The 20,123-nt window shown below is 35.4% G+C and overlaps 1 protein-coding gene across 9 annotated transcripts in view; it reads right to left on the minus strand.

The window, feature by feature from the left end:
• The window catches only part of RIT2 (Ras like without CAAX 2), a 468,395-nt gene that overhangs the window by 232,253 nt on the left and 216,019 nt on the right, over positions 1-20,123 (minus strand). For all 9 annotated transcript variants that reach the window (XR_012032560.1, XM_072829420.1, XM_072829421.1 and 6 more), the window contains one exon: positions 15,210-15,283. Coding sequence is in view for 8 of the 9 variants with exons in the window: in XM_072829420.1 (XP_072685521.1) it covers positions 15,210-15,283 (74 nt within the window). In the remaining variant the exon portion in view is untranslated. The remainder of the gene's footprint in view (positions 1-15,209; positions 15,284-20,123) is intronic.

The raw sequence follows: 20,123 nt of genomic DNA on the forward strand, positions 1-20,123 counted from the left end.
AGAGTCCAAGCTAATGGTTAATACAAGCTCTATGATATTAATAAGCTATGAAGGTATAGCTCAACTTAACTTTCTTAACAGATCTTAAACCATGGCATAAGCCAGCACATATTCAAGATTATATATAGTTTACTATTATTAGGAAATATGTTGACTGTCTTTTTTTCCAGACAATGCATTGCTCATCATGCCCTGAGTATAGAAAGATCTTTGTGGGGGGATCCCTGGGTGGCGCAGCAGTTTAGCGCCTGCCTTTGGCCCAGGGCGCAATCCTGGAGACTCGGGATCGAATCCCACGTCGGGCTCCCGGTGCATGGAGCCTGCTTCTCCCTCTGCCTATGTCTCTGCCTCTCTCTCTCTCTCTGTGACTATCATAAATAAATAAAAATTTAAAAAAAAGAAAGCTCTTTGTGTTATTGAACATGCTTCTCAAATATATTTACATATTTGTAATTTAAAAAAACTTTAGAAGAAAGGTGATTCAACACTTAAAATACTTGTTAGGGTTTTTTGTTTATTACTTAGGCTTCTGAAGTTTCTCAGTGCATCTTAGAGAGTCTGATTTGTAGGATTCCAGATGTAGTGCTGTATTTCAAAACTATGTTATTCATGGGTTGGCTGCACAGCTAATATAGCTTTGGGGATTATTTTAAAAGTGATTCTGGTTTATAAGATTTATACATAAAAATGAAAAAGCAAATGTTATAGTTATACCCACCTAGCATTTACTCCAATTCTCTACTATAAAAGCAATTCAAGAATTTCAGTTTTTTTTCTGAAGTGACCCCAATCTTCATGGTCTTTCTTCCCTCAAAGATGGATAAATGTCCAGTTAGAAGTATTATTAAAGTTGTTACCGCTGATTGTAGAAGTGGAGTTTTGGAAATGCCTACACAATTTGTTGCTGGACATATAAATACAGGTTCAACACTGGAATTCTGAATCCCTAAAATGATTACCCATGTACTGAGAGTTCTCATCAAAACCTAGCTAAAGCTATTCAAGACTCAAGCAAGCTCACTTTAATTACCCACCCACACACACACACACGTTTCCCTGCTGTTTCTCAGTTGTAACCACACATTTGTAATCCAGTACAAGATCAACATCAGAGCAGACATGGACCTATGACCAAGTCAAGAGAACAGTTGTGGCATCATCATATCTATCGTGAAGATATTTGACTGCATGAGTGATTTGATCTCAAGTTTTATAAGCCTTTCCCTGGAGCCACCACCTGTATCACTATTTAGATTACATTTCCAATGGTCTCACCAGAGCTACTAAGTGAAAGCAGCAATAAATTCTTAACCACCACAACTACTAGAATGAAGTCATCTGATAGTTTGATGCCAAGTATTAGAAGAGCTTCCCCAATTGGTATTCATAATGATTAATTTTAGGTGTCAACTTGATGGGGCTAAGTGATGACCAGATACCTGGTAAAACTAGCTCTGGGTCTATCTTTAAGGGTGTTTCTAGAAAGATTAGCATTGAATTGCTGAACTGAGTAAAGCAGATGGCATTCCCCAATGGGGTTGGCATCATCCAACCTGTTGATGGTCTAAATAGAACAAAAATGTGGAGAAAGAATAAATTCACTCTGCTTGAGCTGAGACATCCATCTTCTGCTCTCAGACCTTAGAGATAGTGGTTCTTGGGCTTTTGGACTCCTATTGGAATTTATACCATTAGAAGGACCCCAGTTCTCAGACTTTGAGGATTTTGAACTTATACCATAGACTTTCTTGATTCTCCAGCCTGCAGACAGTATATTGTGGGATTTCTTAGCCTCCATAACTGTGTGAACCAATTATTGTAATAAATCTCCTCTTATCCATATCAATATTGATATTTTATTGGTTCTGTTTCTTTGGAAAACCCTAATACAGTATTCTCTCAGAAGAGAGAGAAGACATTCTTTTCACATAGCACTGGCACCAGACTTCCTGTAAATGTATTGGTTCCTTTGACTTTCTACAGTTTAATGAGATGTTCAACTGAATTTAGTTCATTAGTTTAAATAAAAATGAATGTCTCACTTATGTCTATTTTTTATTGCTCTATAATTCAGTGTTTTCTCTCCCTCTCCCCCCCTCTTTTTTTTTTTTTTTTTAAGGTGCAAGACTAAAGGAGAGAAAAGTTCAGGAGTAAGAATGGATAGGAGCTATAAAGGTAGACTTATACCACATTTATACATGAAACCTGCCCCAAATAAAATAGTCATTCTACAAGGAAGCGTTTTGGCTTTCCCAGAACAGCAACTTGGTTTTGAAATCAAAGTTCAACATTTGCAAAGAAATGTAATAGCATTTTATCGTAATGGGGCTTTCCTGTATTATAGTTGGAAAAAAAAAGTGGGAAAGGGAACCTATTTAAAATGGTTTTAAAACTATTTCTAGCCTTTGAGGGACTCAGCTTATGAGCCATTAAAAATATTACTGATAAAATGCATTTTGAATTTCCATTAGATATTTTAGCTTTCATTTGAAACTTGAATTGATTCAGGATGAGAGAACAGCACTTTTGGATAATAAGCTGCAAGAACCTAGATAACTGTCAGAGCAACTCACAGAAGTATTATGTTTAGGTATGAAAGTGTATTTATCTGAAGAACCTTTGGGAGTTGAAAGCTTTGCTTCAAAGATGAAAGCAGGGTGCAAAATTTTTGGTTTAGGAGCCTGGCAGGGAAAACATGTCTCTTGATTTCTTAGTGATATTAAAGATACTTAGTGGGTAGACTCATCATTTAGTTTCAAACTGCCAGCCTAACAGAGACCCCCTATAACTTTGAGTAATCACTAAATGAGGTGCTCATTATCATTTTCATTTGTATTAAAAAGAATTCAGAATTTAGAGGATGTTTGGAATACGGATAAACTTAGTCTTCAGGATAATTTTATTATTAAGTGGCTCTTCATCAAATTCCATTGATTAGAAGTTTCTTACTTTGAAGGCACTTAATGGCCCTGGGGCAATATATTTTCTAAATCTTTTGGTCACAGTTTGTCTCCAGTTGCTCACAGAAGCCAAAATCAGCATGCTATTTACCAGTAGTTGGTCCTAAGAATAACTCAAGTTACTTGAATGACAGCAGCTCTGCTGCCTATTTGCCAAATTGATTTCTAATGGAGAAGTTTGGTTTCCCAAACTCCATCTGTTTCTGAATTTCATATGAAATGCAGCACACTTATTTTCCAGAGCTTTTAAAGATTCTTAGGCATAAGAATAGGTTTAACAAAAACAAGTTCACCAGGAGTCCTGAATCAAAAAACAAAAAAGCTAGATTCTTTTCTTCCCTACTTGATTTCAAAACAAACAAACAAAAAAAAAACTAATGAGACGCTAGACAGTGACAGAAGACATAGTCCCTCACTTAAAGAATTTTTTTTTTAAGAATTTTTTAATCTTCCAGAGGAGACTGGCACAATTTTGATATATTAACTATGAAGTATATAAGGGCTACTGGCATTTCCCAAATGATTTTCTATAGTATTCTATTTACCATATGTAGGATCCATAATCATACCAACCAAATTCATATCCTTATTTCTGGATAAGTTTTCTTCCCCTTATTATATGTTCCCAACATGCCAACCTGGGCCATAAAGTATAGAAATATGATCTCCAAGGAATCAAGGTTACTTCTGTTAGGCCTTGATTTTCAAGAACCCAGTTGTTTTTTTTGTTTTTGTTTTGTTTTTGTTTTTGTTTTAATTTATTCATGAGACAAAGAGAGAGGCAGAGACATAGGCAGAGGGAGAAGCAGGCTCCCTGCAGGGAGCCCAATATGGGACTTGATCCCAGGGCTCTGGGAATCACACCCTAAGCCAAAGGCAGATGCTCAACTGCTGAGCCACCCAGGTGTCCCAATAACCCAGTTTTCTATTTTCTTTTGAAACTGCTTAAAAGCATAAGAAAACAAAAATCAAAATGGCTGCACTAATGCTTCAGTGAAGCTCCATTCTAAAGTTAACTTTTTTTGTCCACAAACCTCCCTTCCTCAGCCTTTTGTTTCAGGAACCTGGTACCACTCTGAAAACAACTAACTAGGCTGGCAGCACAGACAATTCCTGTCAAAACTGGATAGATCTTGTATTTCCCCATAAAACTCCCCAGCCCTTTCCTCCTGATGGGCTTGTAGTTTTTGAAGGCCATGGCCTGCTGGAGCCTCCTTTGCCCTGCAAAGCAATACAGCTATTATTCTTCCTCTTTATCCCAAACTGTCTTCATGTTGTGTTTTGGCTCCAAAGCACAGAGGTTGGTTTTCAACAACTTTCCTCTGATTCCTGTCCCTTTGTGGCTTTCCTGATTTTACATGATGCTCCAAACATACCAGAATCACTCTATCCCCCACTCCACCAAAAGAGAGAGAGAGAGAGAGAGAGAGAGAAGCTTATCATAATTTTGCTATATTCCTGAAGAAAAGAGAAACCAAATCAAGGGGAAAGTCTTTATAATACCTTTGGTTTTATCAAAATTATCTACTCCTGAAAGGTGTATGAGGACAGGGCATTATTACCCACTTGTTTTTAACATACTCAGGTGTTAGAAGTTATGCATATAAATATACTTCTCAAAAACTAACAATTTATTGGGAGAAGCCCTTGCATGTTATCTTTATCTGCTTATCATTTTGCCTGAGCAAAAACAGTGGATTTTCATTCTTTAACTTGAGAAGTACTTTTATGATGAATTAGTGACATATTCTCTTAATTATTCAGGTATCTCTTGCCTCTACTACTAAATTGCAAGTTTCTTAAAGGCAGGAAACATTTTTTATTTTATTTTATTATTTATTTATTTTTTTTAGGAAACATTTTTTAAACTTGTTCCAATCTATCATAGCTACTAGAGCTGGTGAGAGAGCATGAGCAGTATTTGGCATGTAATAATTCACCGTTGAATGAATGCAACAGTTTTGAGAACATAATGATAGAGCACAAATATTTTTAGAAAACATTTAATTTAAGCTATTTTAAGAATGCAAAGAGTGATTTAGAGACAATATTTGTCTAATTCTACATATCCCCCTTATGCTGGATATGGGAAATATATAGGTCATATGCCCAAATATTTCATTCATATTTTTTGGACTACTTATTCTTAACTGGGTTACTCCTTAAGGATAGAGATGTATAGGAGTTCTACAAGTGGTATGGGCTAACCCTATTATTCTTGCTACTTTGATCATTTGTAGAGATATCAAATGTATGCAATATTATTTTTAATTTATATCACCTAAATCCTTTCCTAATGGACCAATATACTGAATGTAACTCAAGGAAAAGAACTGCAAACACACACCCTTGAGATTTAGGATTAGGGAAGATAAACTGTGCAAAATGTTATAAAATACATAAAGGGGATAAAAGATGGTGGCAAACAAACTCTTATACTGATGGTATTCTTTTTCCTTAGATTCTTCCTGGGTTTTACCAGGTTTAGTTTTTGATTCATTGTTCTTGTCAGCTTCTTGTACTGGGGGTTTTCAACTAAGATTCTTTTAATCAAAATATCATTAGTACTGTCAAAAAAAGTGATACACTAATAGCAAGCAGTACCAGTCGTGAACAGTTCAATATTGTCCACAGAAATGGTGTTTAGAGGAGGCAATGTAGCCACACCACTGCAGAGTTTCAGTAATGACTCCTGGGCATAGTATGACTTTCACTCAAATGGTGCTATTTAAAAGCCACATAACCTTGGATAAGCCAATTACCTCTTCTGAGCTCTAGCATCTGTAAACAACAGAATCTAAGACATTTGATCTCTAAACCCCCTTCTAATTTCAAACGTTCACAATTAGATCCATTTACATAAGTATTAAGAAAAGACATTTAGGAATGGACTAGAGATTCTACTAAGGACTATTGCAGAAGTTCTGTTTACACAGGAGCCCAGCAGTAATTATAGGCTGCAAAGCTGTGCATGGTCCACCACAAAAGGGGAATATGAAAGGAAATGCTTTGAATGATGAGGTCATTGAATGACAGTCTGTTTTTCAGCTATTTTTATCGAAAGTATACTTCAGAGTCTTGGTAGTCATTTTACTTAGTACATTTAGACTATATATCAATTTTTTTTTTAATTTGGCAGTTTTGGATTTGAAATTGCCAAGTTTCAGCTAAAAATATAAATGATAAATATAAATCTTACTGTTCCACATATCACTTTGGTGAGTAATTAGATGCTTAAAACATGGTTTAATAAGGAATACTCACTCCATATAAGAGAAAGCTAAAGAGGTGATATGATTAAAGACACAGAAATGAAATTCGACATGTCTGTCCTCAGTTCTGAGTCTAGATTCTTTCTTAAATATGTGCAAAAATAAAAATTCAAGCTCTTTAAGGCCAGGGACTATAATGATTTTGTTTCTTTTGTCCTTATAAAATGATTAATCCGGTGTTGTAAACCTATGGATGCCCAATTAATCATGTTGAGAATGAGATATGTGTATAGATATATATAGGCACAATCTCATCATTGCATTTCACATATACTGAATTACTGAGGACATTGTAATGGGCTTCTGTATCTCAAAGATTTTTATACAATTCTTGGTCTAATTATTTTCTCCTTATGTCAATAGAAATTTGTATTTAGAACTTTTAAAAATGGTCATCTTGTAAGTTTTTTTATATCATACTTTGTCTTTAGAAAATCCAATATAATTTATAATTTTTGATAGTAGTATTTATGAATATCACTGTACCTAGCTACAGAAATGCCTGCATTTAAATCAAATGGTCCCAGATTTACATGCTTCTAAAATATTACATTTCATTTTGTTTTAAAATAATTTTCTCTTGCTCCTAAATTATAGGTTGTCAGTCCTTTTCCAAGTATAAAAATATTTACTTCCAGAAACCCACTTCTGAAGATGTGCTTCTAAAAGTACTGTAAGGAAAAAAAGCAACCAGCATGGATTATATCTGCCTCCAACAAGAAATAGAGACTGAGAATGGAGAATTTCCCTCATCATGAGAAAATTCTCAAGGAATACAGGAAATTTATTCCATGGATTTTTTTTTTTTTTTTGACATTTGGTTTGGCTATTACAAGTCCTATTTTGTTTGTGGTTTATGGTCTTATTTACACAGAGGTTTGCTTTTCCCAGGCATCTCTCAGTTTGTACTTTAATCTCTGCCTATATTTTCAAAATGTATTTTAAAATTTTTCTTTTGCTTTTTCTTCATATATTTGACTCTTATGGCAAGCCCTTATGACAAAGCCTTATTTCTAGAGTTAAAATAGTTTATATAAAATTTACTAAAGGGAAATCCCACTTAAATACAGTCAGGAAGCTGGAAGGGAGAACCCTATCACCAGGGTCAATTACAGGAAAAATTGTCAATTCTAGATCCCAACAGAAGAATCATCAAGGCCTCAACCAGGGAAGACGTACATCAAAATTTTCTACAAGAAATCAATTACCTTTGCAACTCAGCGAATGATGAACTATCATCCTGAACTCTTGTTTTCCTCCAATTAACTTGCATTTAAAACAGTCCTCTCAGCTTCATCCTTCTCCATAAAAATAACATTCCTCTCCTTTGTTAGACTTCTCTACGATTTTGCCATAACTTGCATGTCCTGTCTTGCAATTCTCTATTATTTCTGAATAAATTCATTTCCGATGGTAAAATAAATTTTTTAAGGATAACATTATTTAATGATCAGAGGTGGGTTCCAGAGATGACCTCTAATAATTGAAGCTAGTTAGGCAACAGGTTCTAGGACCCACAGAGCCAATTGAGTTCACTTGGTCTCTTGCTAACCCTGCAGTTTGAAGTGAAGTTTTCTCCTGATTTTGAGCTCTACTCTGTGCATTTTGAGCTCTCCAGGCTTTACTCACCATCTGTTTTAAGGATTTACTTACCTTTTTGAGAATACTCCTTTTGCCTTTGGTCTGACTCCTGTCAGACTCCAGTCCTGTGGGACTGGACTATTCTTATTGAAACTGTGCTGTTTAGGACTTTTTTTTTTTCCTCTAGAGAAAAACCTCTAAGAAATGGGATCCAACCATCCAAATGCTTTGAAGGTGCCCCACGCCCCCATTCTGGGACTCTGGCCAGACTTTTGTTTAAAATATTGCTGTCTCCTCCTCATATGCATTTTTTAAAAAGATTTATTTACTTGAGAGAGAGAAAAAGAGGAGAGTGCATGAGAGGGGAAAGCTGGAGGGAGAAGGAGAGAATTTCAAGCACACTCTCGGTAACACAGAGCCCAATGCCAGGCTCAATCCTACAATCATGACCATGAGATCATGCTCTCAACTAAAACTAAGAGTCAGACACTTAACTGACTGAGCCACCCAGGGGGCCCCCGATATGCATTTCTAACTAAATGGATCAACCCAACCAAAAGTAAATTAGAACATCAATGACCATTATGGGGAGTTTTTCATCTTCTCAAACTCTTCTCAAAACGAGTTGGACAGCATGGTTCTAAACTATCAGTGAATGGTATGTCTATTTTGATTGGTATTTTGAAACTCCCAAACACCATCAGGAGTCTAAAATTGCCGCTGTGCAAAATTCAACGGCTAGACTAACTGAGGAAAGCAAACAAATAAAGAACAAAAAGGCTTCTGAGGCTTTTTCCTTTCCCATCTTCTTTGTCTCAGGACACATGGCAGCCACCTAATGCTGAGGTCCCACCTTCCATGATGTCATCCTCCCCATCTGCACTGGGTCCACCACCACTATACTTTAGTTTCCTTATTCTAATTCTCTCACCAAACTTCCCTTTCCTTCTCATCTCTCCTCTGTCTCCTTCTTCTCCAACTAATTAAAACCAGCCCCTTTAAAGTTAAGTCAGATGATTCAAATAAACCCATTTATTCTGTTCCCTGGACTAAAGGGGACTTGTGAGCCATGCAGTTTCCTGAAGTGAAAGTGACTGAAGTGACTCAGGAGCCTCTCATTCACTTGCTGAAGAATTTGACATAATTATTCAAGCCTACCAACCCGGTTTCTTAGATTTACATCTAAGTTAGCCAAACATTGGATGAAACTAGCCTGACAGAAACATTTTGAAAGGGATTTAGAGAAACTGACCCCTAACTTTTGGCAAAATGCTAGAACACTTGCTGTGTAGGTATCTCCACCAAACAGTTACGGTAGCCTTTCCTAAGCCTATTGATTGAAACAAAATTCAGGCTTGTACATAAACACCTGATGAACCTATTTATTACTATTTCAATCGACCCCAAATTGTCCTTTAGATGTTGAATCTACCTGAGTAATTTTAACTTTATTAATGAGCTGAACCATAATCTCTTAGTTAAATAGACGAGGATGGAATGGAAACTATATCCACTCCAGATTTAGTTAATTTGGTAAACCAGCATACTTGTAACCCTATATTAGTCACCTAAAAGAGACCTCTAAAATTCTTTATTTTCAACTTTGGTATAAGAAGGCCCCTACACAAAACCCAAACCTCCTGGCTTCTGCTATTATTGCCAGGGGCCAGGATGTTGGAAAAAAGACTGCTAACCATTTTAAGTGCTTCAGCCACCTTCAGCCTATCTTACATTCTCCTGATTCTCAAAAAAGGGGGTTCTAAGGAACTACAGGGGCTCTTCCCAATCCTCTCTTAATTGGCTCCAAAAAAATCACTTTCCAGGAACGAATCTCTGTCCTTATTGACACTAGAGCAACATTCTCACTGTTTTAAAATAGCTCCTGCTTCAGAGTACTGAAACAGTTTAAATAGTGAGGGTCTCTAGTAAATCTCAACAGGTTCTTGTCTCTAAACCTATTCCCATCATCCAGGTCCTTTGAGAGATACACACTTCTTTGTCCTTAGTTCCCTGCCTCTATTCATTTAGGGCATAGAGATTTCTTAGAAAAATATACCAGAATTTCTTTCTCTCGAAAGACAGAAATAACTCTAGAATTTGACAATAGTAATCAAAATAGCCAACTAAGTGAATTTAATGAACTTTCAACATCTTTTACTTGCTCAGTCTGACAGTACTATAGTTACCTTCAGATCTATGGTCTCAGTTTAGAACCACCAGATAATTTGGGATTGTTATACTACTTCTGTACAATTATTTTAAGTCTTATATTTTGTTGCCTGTCAAACTTTAACAATGATTACCCAATAAGATGATCTTCACTGTTTATGATCTTGATAAATATGGACTATAAATGAAAAATACCTGAGAGTTTTCCATCATCACCTCCCTAGTCCCCCAAACATAGTCATAAGTGGTTTCCAACTCCTTATGCATTTGCCTTGTCATGTAGAACATGATAAACAGGAAATAGTCTTTCCTGGCACTGAGGAACAAAACCACTAATGTGGTAGAAAATTGACTTTTCATCAGTGATGCTTCTAGAGAAAGATCTTGATCTAAAGGGAGAAATGTGACAATTAAAGAGAAACCTCACTAAAGTAGAATCAAGGGCTAGAAGGGAGACCCATATCCCTCAATATCAGTTACAGAAAGAACTCCCAATATACACCCCAACACAAGTTTCAACAGGAAAGAATTATCAACTGGAAACCTCAACAATAAAATATATACATTGAATCTATAAGAAATAGACGACTCCAGCAACTTAGCCAATGAGAAACTATTATGAACTCTTGCTTTTTAATGAAAGACTTTCATTCAAAACACCCCCTCTCAACTTCTTTCCCCATAAAATAACATTTGTTTGTTGGGCTTGCCTATGAATCAGCAGCAGTGAGGAGAAGGACACAAGAAGGGGTATTAAAATCAGGACAGCAGAAATCTCTAGACTCCCTTAGTGCCAGGTTGGCTAAAGGACTTGCTCTGATTACAGAGTTGGTTAGGGGCTAAACCAAATACAATATTATGGTGACAATTCCCATTACTTCAGAATACATTAATACAGGCAGTAGCCAGGTACTAGTAGAATGGATAGGTCTAGGAAGTTTCAGTGACTGGATATATTAGCACATCTAAAAAATATAATTTGAAGTGTTTGGAGGACAACTAATATTATTTCTAATAAGGAAGAGTAAGATTCAATACATCTATAACTAAACTTATTTTGTTAGTTTCACTTAAATGTAAAAATTATTTTTAAGCCTCTCTTCCTTTATTTTTTATTTTTTATTTATTTTTTTTTTGTATTTAGGCCAGAACAAAAAATAATTTAGGCATCTTAGATAACCCACTGCCAAAATTTCTACATTTCTGCTATACTTATCACAATTTGCTGCAAATTTGGTATTCTCCCATTGCCCCAAATCTCAAGCATTTTAAGAACACAGGACCAAATTTATTCTATTCTGCATCTTTTAAAAGATTTAATTCATTTTAGAAAGAGAGCACTTGCAAGTGGGTAGAGGGGCAGAGGGAGAAAGAGAATCTCAAGCAGACTCCTTTCTGAACACAGAGCCTGATGTGGGGCTGGATGCCACAACCCTGAGATCATTATCTGAGCCAAAATTGAGTCAGATGCTTAACCAACTGAGCCATCTAGATGCCCCTCTTCTGCATTTTCTTGAACTAGGATAATACTTCATACATACTAAGGGGTTGGAAATGAAATAAGAAAAATCTTGTATAGTAGTATAGATAGACTCTAGTAATAGCTGGCTCAATGGCTTGCTATTATTTTAGTTAAATCATTTAACCTCTGTAAGGCTTAAATTTTCCATTTCTAAAATGAGTAATAGAATTTTTTTAAAGGATCTGAGACCAATAGGTAGATATAAAAAGGAATATTTAATCTTATTGTAAGAAAATCCTTAAACATAATTAAGTTTCCTAAAAGCTCTATTTGTCTGTTTCCAGAAGCAGAGTACCTAATCAACTGAAGTGGTCAAACATAGGCTTAATGAGGATTTGGCATGAGCATTGAGAAGAAAATTGAAATATTGGAAGAATGGTTAAGGTTAAAGTCCTTTCCAACATGGCATTTGGTGATGGCCAACGATTCTTCCATGGGATCATTGTAGCACTGCAAGGCTTTGTGCATAGCACAAACACTTTGGAAGTTGGCCCTACTACCAGTATTGCCTCCAAGACGTAATTTCTTTGTATACCATTTTATTCAAATTCTTGGTGGCAACAATAATTTTTCCATCTACTTCCTGGGTTTGTTGTAAGGATAATAAATTTTGACAAATGTTGAATAGGAATAGATACAAGAGAAAAAAAATGGTATTATTAAATATGTTTCAGTGGTGTTCTCTGCTGTCCCCTACCTTGACATAAGTCTTATTAATTCAACTGTATAGATTATCTCTTATATGTGAGAGGTTAATAGTTTGGAAGCCAATAAGTCACCACCATCTTTTGAGCCTGAGGCATTCCTAACTATGTTTGACTGTAACTGAAGCTAGCTCACAAAAATAAAGGTATACACATGTAATGATTTTTTTTAATTATTTACAAGTTTTTCATTGATTGCAGAGCAAAGAATCTCAGAGTTAGAAAGCTCTTGAGTCAGTGTATGCAGATTTCTCTATCACTTAGCATTTCATCTATAAACAGGTAATATTCTCGATCTCTAAGCATACTGCTGCATCAGCAGTCAGCTATTGTCATGATAATGCTGTGTGACAAAGCTACTCAAATTTAGGGGCTTGAAGCTAAGTCTTCATGTTGAATTAGAGTACATGATTTTTCTAGTTTGCCAATCTGTGCAGATGTGATTCAGGCTGTGAGTGGGCTGGGCTTTGCTCTAGTCTTTAATTTGGGTTTACGTCTGTTCCATGTGTTTCCCTCCTTCTCCTGGGACCAAGAGTTACCTGCCTCATCTTCGTGCCTAGCAGGAGCACCCTAGTGCTTTTTAAGAACTCAAACCAGAATTAGGTTGAGTCATCTGCCTACATTTCATTGACCTCAGCAGTGACATGGCCAAGCCTACACCAATGGGGAAGAGAAACATCCAGTTATCCATGATTACATTAGTACCAAATGTGACCAGGTAAGTGCTCATACATACTTGTAGACTGTATAACTATTAGAAATACAAAGGATTTCACTTTCTTCCAAAGTATAATTCTAGTTAACTATTTTGGTTTGAGAATTTCAGTTGCTACAAATATCTTATTGTATTGAAATTTAACCTACTCTATCTTCTTCCAATTAGGCTTAAAGTTCCCCTGAAATGGAGTATATTTCCTCTTGGATAATGCAACTCTTTCAAGTAACTGAAATAATTTCTACATTCTAAATAGACCCAATGGCTTCAGTCCTCTTCCACCACCATAAGCCCATCATCCAAATGTCCCTCGAAACAAATGAGTTTGTTAATATATGGATTTCAAATAGTCTTAATATATCTCTTAAGTATAGAAAGAAACCATGTATTTTCAGTGGCTTATACCAATATACCATTTAATACATTTTTTAAATAGTTACGTCAAATAAACATTTAAACATATACATTCTTTAAGTACAAAAGGAAAACAATATAATGAAGATCTATATACCTATGACCTAGATTTATAACTATTAACATTCTCCTTTATTTACTCAGAAATTTATGAAACATGAATCATTACATACATAGTTGAAGTCCACTTTGTATCTCTACCCTTCCTGCAGGAGAGGTAGCCAGTAGCTTAAATATATTCCAAAAAATTATCACATCCTAAGCCACAAAGTAAAATTAAATAATCAATCTGCAATAGACCACATTTTTTGCAATTAGATTTAAGAATCAAAAGTATAAAAACTTACATGAAAAGAATACCTACTCACATACTGACAGCAGCATTCAAGTTAAATGTGTTCTTAAATCTACAATTTCACTACTTTTTGATGTAGCACTTACTGACAGAGGTACATTAAAGTTTCCCACTACATAGGCTTTCAGATTTATGCTTTTTAAGATTTATACATTTGTCTTGAATATTATATACCAGAATTTATCTTTCATTTTTTTCTATTATAATATGACATTTTTATACTTTAATAATGCTTTTTGCAATAAAATCTATTTTGTCTGATATTTATACAGTTATACCCAGTTTAGGTTTGGTTACTTTTTGCCTAATTTTTTTCCTAATCACTCTTTGATTTGGCACCTTTCTGTATTCTTATGTCTCTTTTAAACTAAAGAAGTACAGTTAGGGCAGCCCTGGTCGCACAGCGGTTTAGCACCGCCTGCAGCCCAGGGTGTGATCCTGGAGACCCAGGATCGAGTCCCACATTGGGCTTCCTGCATGGAGCCTGCTTCTCCCTCTGCCTGTGTCTCTGCCTCTCTCTTCGCTCTCTCTGAATGAATAAAGAAATAATAAATAAATAAATAAATAAATAAATAAATAAATAAAAAGAAGTACAGTTAATTTTGTTCTTCTATTCAATATAATGCCAAAAATTTACTTGACTATTCTGGGAGAGACAGTATATCCATTTCCATTTATCTTAATTCCTGGTATATTTATTATGTTTCCTTTATCTTCTTTCTTTTCAACTTTATATTAATTTTTAAATTTATTTTTCCTTACTTCTCTTCTAATTTTTAAGTTGTATTTGTAAGACTTTTCTTTAAAAAAATAATAAAGAGTTTTAGGTTTACAAAGGAAAGGTGTTTTATGTCTGGCATTTGATATGTTTATATATAATGATTATATTTAAAGTAGGAAATGAAATAAAATCTCCATCTTCCTCCCAAATACAGCAAGGTTTTGATTCTAACTCTTTTCCCATTTTACGTATAATTGCCGCAGAGTATTTTAGTTCTATATTTTTCTATCACATCAGCTATGCTCTCCTCATCATCTTTCTTCGTGTTCTTATCTACACATCTGTAAATTCGTGTATTAGATTATGCTACATCTTGGTTATGTCACCCATTCCACCTAAGTATCTCTAGCCTTGGTTTCAGGAGCATATTTGCTAAGTAGACCTTCCCTTTTTTTATGTCACTAAAATTTTTAAATAAAAACTATCACCAGATTAGGGTCTAAGACAAGTTTTGCATACATCTAAGTCAAAGGAAGCTATTCTGTTAATTTTATAACCTTAGATGGCAATATTACATCTACACTCATTTTCATATTTCAAAAATTAAAGGAATGTTAAAATATTCTAGCTGGCAATGAGTCACATTTTCCTGCCAATTCTTATTTAATGTCTCATCACTATTGCAAATTTGCTCTTGTCCTGTTTGAATTGTCGAACTCTTCTTTGTGGTAAATGTATTTGAGATTAAAGACTAAACTGGTCTCAGAGATCAGAGAGATCTAAGAAAATTACCTACCTGACCAGCAGTGTCCAAAATGTCCAAGTAAGCTGGCTCATTGTCAATCCTAACCTGGGTCTTATAAGCATCTTCTGAAAAACACAAGACGGAGTTTACTTTGAGATATATTCAACTGAAAAGGCATGATCCATTTTTAGATTTTATAACAAAGAATTTCTAAATAGGTTAACTAAGTAAGAGAACCCAATATTCTAGTCAAGTACACAAGGGGAGAAGGATATAACCCAGGAAAACATAAGAAAGAATTTCTGCTTAAAGTGAAGTCAGATTTATTTCTTCTTCATTAGGAGAATTATGATCTGAGGTACCTTGGTCCTATTACCTACAGAACAAATCTTGAAACAAATTCATCTGTTTTTCATCATGCACTGCAAATTTGCATTCCAACATCATATTCAATAAAAGACTGAAGGCTTTTCCTCTAAGATCAAGAACAAGACAAGAAGGCCTGCTTTAACCTTTATTTAACATAGTACTAAAGTCCTAGCCAGAGCAATGAAGCAAGAAAAATAAGTAAAAACCATCCAAATTGGAAGAGCAGTAGTAAAATTTTGTTTATAGATAACATGATCATATAAGTAAGAAAGCTCTTCTTGCGTGGGAGTTGGGGGGGGCTTTTGGAACTTCTAAAAAAAAAAGCAGTTGCAAGACACAAAAATCAAACACACAGAAGTCAGTTGTGTTTCATACACTGATGATAAACAATCTAAAAGGAAAATAAGGTGTTTTCATCTATAATAGCATCAAAAGGAATCAAATACTTAGGAAGAAACTTAACCAAGAAGGTAAATTGTATACCAAAAACTATATGTTTGTGTACTTGTTAACTTGTACAAGTTTATACACTCTGGATTTTAAACACTTATCAGGATTTGTAAATGTTTTTTTTCCTATTCTGTAGGCTTTTTTTTAAAAATAAATTTATTTTTTATTGGTGTTCAATTCGCCAACATACATAACACCCAGTGCTCATCCTGTCAAGTGCCCCCCTCAGTGCCCGTCACCCATTCACCCCCACCCCCTCCCCTTCTTTTAACTATACTAATAATGGCATCTGATGCATGAGAGTTAAATTTTATGGAAAATAATTTTTGTTGTTCAAGTTTTTAGTGTCCTAAGGATCTATTCTAAAATTCAAGATTATGAATATTTAACCCTATGTTTTCTTCTAAGATTTTCATAATTTTAGCTTTGCCCTTAAGTCATTGATCCATTTTCAGCTATTTTTTGGGGGACACCTGGATGGCTCAGCAGTTGAGCCTCTGCCTTTGGCTCAGGGCATGATCCCGGGGTCCTGGGATCGAGTCCCACATTGGGCTCCCCACAGACAGCCTGCTTCTCCCTCTGCCTCTGTGCGTCTCTTATGAATAAATAAAACCTTAAGAATTTTTTATTTGTTGTTTGGTAAGGATATAAATTTATTTTTATACAATACAATCCTATTATCCTTTATTTCTGTAAGGTTGGCACTAATGTACCTAATTTCTTATTTGCGTAAACTCTTTTTTAGTCAATCTAGGTAAAGATTTGTCAATTTTGTTCAGCTTTTTGAAAAAGTAACGTAGTATCATTGATTTTCTATTGTTTTCTCTATTCACCTCTTCTAATCTTTAGTATTTCCTTCATTCTATTTGCTTGGGGTTTAATTTTATCTCCTCCTCCTCCATTTCTCAAGTTTTAAAGTAAGGTAGAGATTTTTTTTTTTACATTTTATTTATTTATTCATGAGAGACACACAGAGAGAGAGGCAGAAACACAGGCAGAGGGAGAAGCAGGCTCCATGCAGAAAGCCTGATGTGGGACTTGATCCCAGGCCCTGAGCCAAAGGCAGATGCTCAATCGCTGACCCACCCAGGGTCCCATATCTTTTTTATTTTTTTTTTATTTTATTTTTTTTTCCGTATCTTTTTAAATGTGAGCATCTACAGTTATACATTTTCCTTTCAGCACTTCTTTTGCACCACACAAATTTTGGAATGCTGTGTTTCATTTTCATTAATTTCTAATTATTTTCTAATGCCCTCTGATTTCTTCTTTTCTTCACTGGTTGTTTAACTTCCTCACTTTTGTGTATCTTGTTTTTCTTCTGCAGTAGATTTCTAATTTCATTCCATTGTGACTGGAAAAGATACTCTGTATGATTTCAATCTTCTGATATGTACTTGAAAAGTCAAGGAATGCTTCATGGGAGAAGTAGCACCTAACCGGAGTAGGAGTTAAGATAAAGTTAAGACAGAGAAAGGCAAACTGAAAGCCAGAATACCAAATGTTATAAAATTGATGAAACAAAGGGGCACCTGGTGGCTAAGTGAGTTAAACATCTAACTCTTGATTTTAGCTCAGGTCATGACCTCGGAGTCCTGGGATCAAGCCTGGTATCCAGCTCCCCACTCAACAGGGAGTTTGCTTGTCTGTCTCTGCCTCTGCCCTTCCCCCTGCTCATGCTCCCTCTTAAATAAATACTTTAAAAAATGATGAAACAAAAGTAACCTAAATAATTTTAGTGTGATTAAATCCTAGAGTTTAGGGAAGAAAATATAAAATTTAAGAGCTAAATCAGGCTTACCTATGAATATATTAAATGGAATCGTATTTCTGAGTGAGGTGGTCAGACTGCTGGGGTTTAATCCTGGCTCTACCACTACCAGCTATCTGATCTTAAGGGGGTGGAAAAATCATTTGGTCTCTCTAAAATGCATAGTACTCATTTGAAGGTTATAATATTTCTATTTAACTCATGGAGTTTTTCAGAAGATTCAGGAAGATAACCCATGGAAGGCATCTAGTACAGTGCCTTGTGTTTAGAATATGCTCAATAATGCTTATGCATAGTTTTTAAGAAATTTGGACTATCATAACACACATTATCAGATATTTTAGAATGCTCACTTGGGCTGAATTGTGGTGAATAGATTTTAAGGTGGGAAACTAGAAAGATTAAGTTGATACTAGTAACCTAAGTGAGAAAAGATGGTGGCCTGTATTATGACAGTGGCAATAGGGTGGAAAAAGAGTGGACAAAAAAAGAAAAGAGAAAGGAAAGGAAAAGAAAGGAAAAAAGAAAAAGAAAAGAGAAAGAAAAGAAAAGAGAAAAAAGAAAAGAGAAAGAAAAGAAAGAAGAGAAAGAAAAGAGAAAGAAAAAGAAGAGAAAAGAAAAGAAAGAAGAAAAGAAAGGAAAGGAAAGAAGGAAAGGAAAAGGAAAAGGAAAAAAGGAAAGGAAAGGAAAGGAAAGGAAAGGAAAGGAAAGGAAAGGAAAGGAAAGGAAAGGAAAGAAAAGAAAAGGAAAGAAAAGGAAAAAGAGTGGACAGATTTGCAAGATATTTAGAAGGTTGAAACTATAGCACTTAATAGTATATAGGGGCCAAGGAAGGAGGATGATGCAAGAGTAGCTCCCCAATTTCTGAAATTTGCAGATGGGCAGATAGCTAGGGTGTTTACTCAGGGAGGAAAGGAGGACCACCACAAATGAAACTTAGAAAAAGACTTTGCCATATCTCCGTAATTCAAGTGGAAACAGTAAGTGCCTGGGTCTGAAGCTCTGGGAGAGATCTGAGGGTTTTATTTCATTAAATCCATTTATTTTCTCATTTCTTCCAATCATGATTGGAAACATGGTTGGACCTCCTGAGCCTGGAACTGAAACTCCTAGAATCTGGCTATAGCTTCTGTTTTATCCACAATTTATGTTGTAAGTAAAGAGCAACTGAACTACTACTAAAAGCATTTAAAACAGCATTGAATTTTGGCACAACTTCAATAATTATTCATACTGTTGATTTTGAACTACAAATGAGTTATTTTCAGAACCTTTTGGTTTACAAATAATAACATTCAATAAAGGAGGCGCTTTTGAAAATAATGAGCACTTCCTCAAAATTAGATTTTTGCTTGCTGTTGGAGATATGAAGATAGACCCACACATGCACACACAATTAGTTCTCTACTCCTAAAAACTTAATTATGATGAAAGACATACACATGTAATGGGATGTTAAGATTCAATAATTTATAGGACATATACCTTATCGTTTTCAAGGAAATTCATTTCTTATGACTGTGCTCCAGAAATAAAGTTGTGGGAAGTATAACTTGCAGGGTTGTCAATCTGGTGTTGTTTTAGCAACTACCAGCCATTTTATAACACCATTCAGTATATGGACAACCACATAGTCTATTTTCCATTCCACCACTCTTTGTTCTTTCACTGATCTTGCTCTTACACAAGAGAAATCTTGTGGATTTTTTTTTTTAATGTATGTAGTTGTTTTTCAATTTCATAGGGAAATAAGAATAGTTACTCTGAAAAGAATGCTGTGACCTGAGAATCACATGTGAGTCTTTCAGATTTCATGTTTGTTTATTTAACTCAAAAGGCCCCAAAAGGAGCCTGCTGAGGCCAGGAGCATGCTGAGTAATCCAGACGAGAACTGCTCTGTGTGATTATCTGAGCCCTAGATAAACCCAGCACATGAAACATATATCAAATAAAAGCTTCTCCTGGGATCAGAAAACCCCTTCAAAGAGACTTGATGTGAATTGGCTGGAAATTAAGCCAGGCCTTCTATCCAAGATTTCTTTCTCTCTTTTAAGAAGTGTCTATCACAGTACACATTCCAGTGTTGTGAATCTAGGTCACCTCCCTGGCCTCCATAGCAACTAATCCCTTTCATTTCCTTCCAATAAACAATCTTCCCTCCTGTTTCCATCCATCCACTCCCTTTGAGACCTCCCATGTAGAAATGCAGTGACAGAAATACTCTCTTGAATACATATAAACACCTCCCTGAATTTCAATCATCTGCCTATAGATGCAACCCTGAAGTGAGCTCATTTATCTTCCAAAGCAAGAGGCCAAATGTATACAAAGCTTTATCAGGCAGAAATAGTAGCAACTGCCTGCTATGTTGTTTG

This window comes from Canis lupus, chromosome 6 (assembly GCF_048164855.1).
Source record: "Canis lupus baileyi chromosome 6, mCanLup2.hap1, whole genome shotgun sequence".
Lineage (NCBI taxonomy): Eukaryota > Metazoa > Chordata > Mammalia > Carnivora > Canidae > Canis > Canis lupus.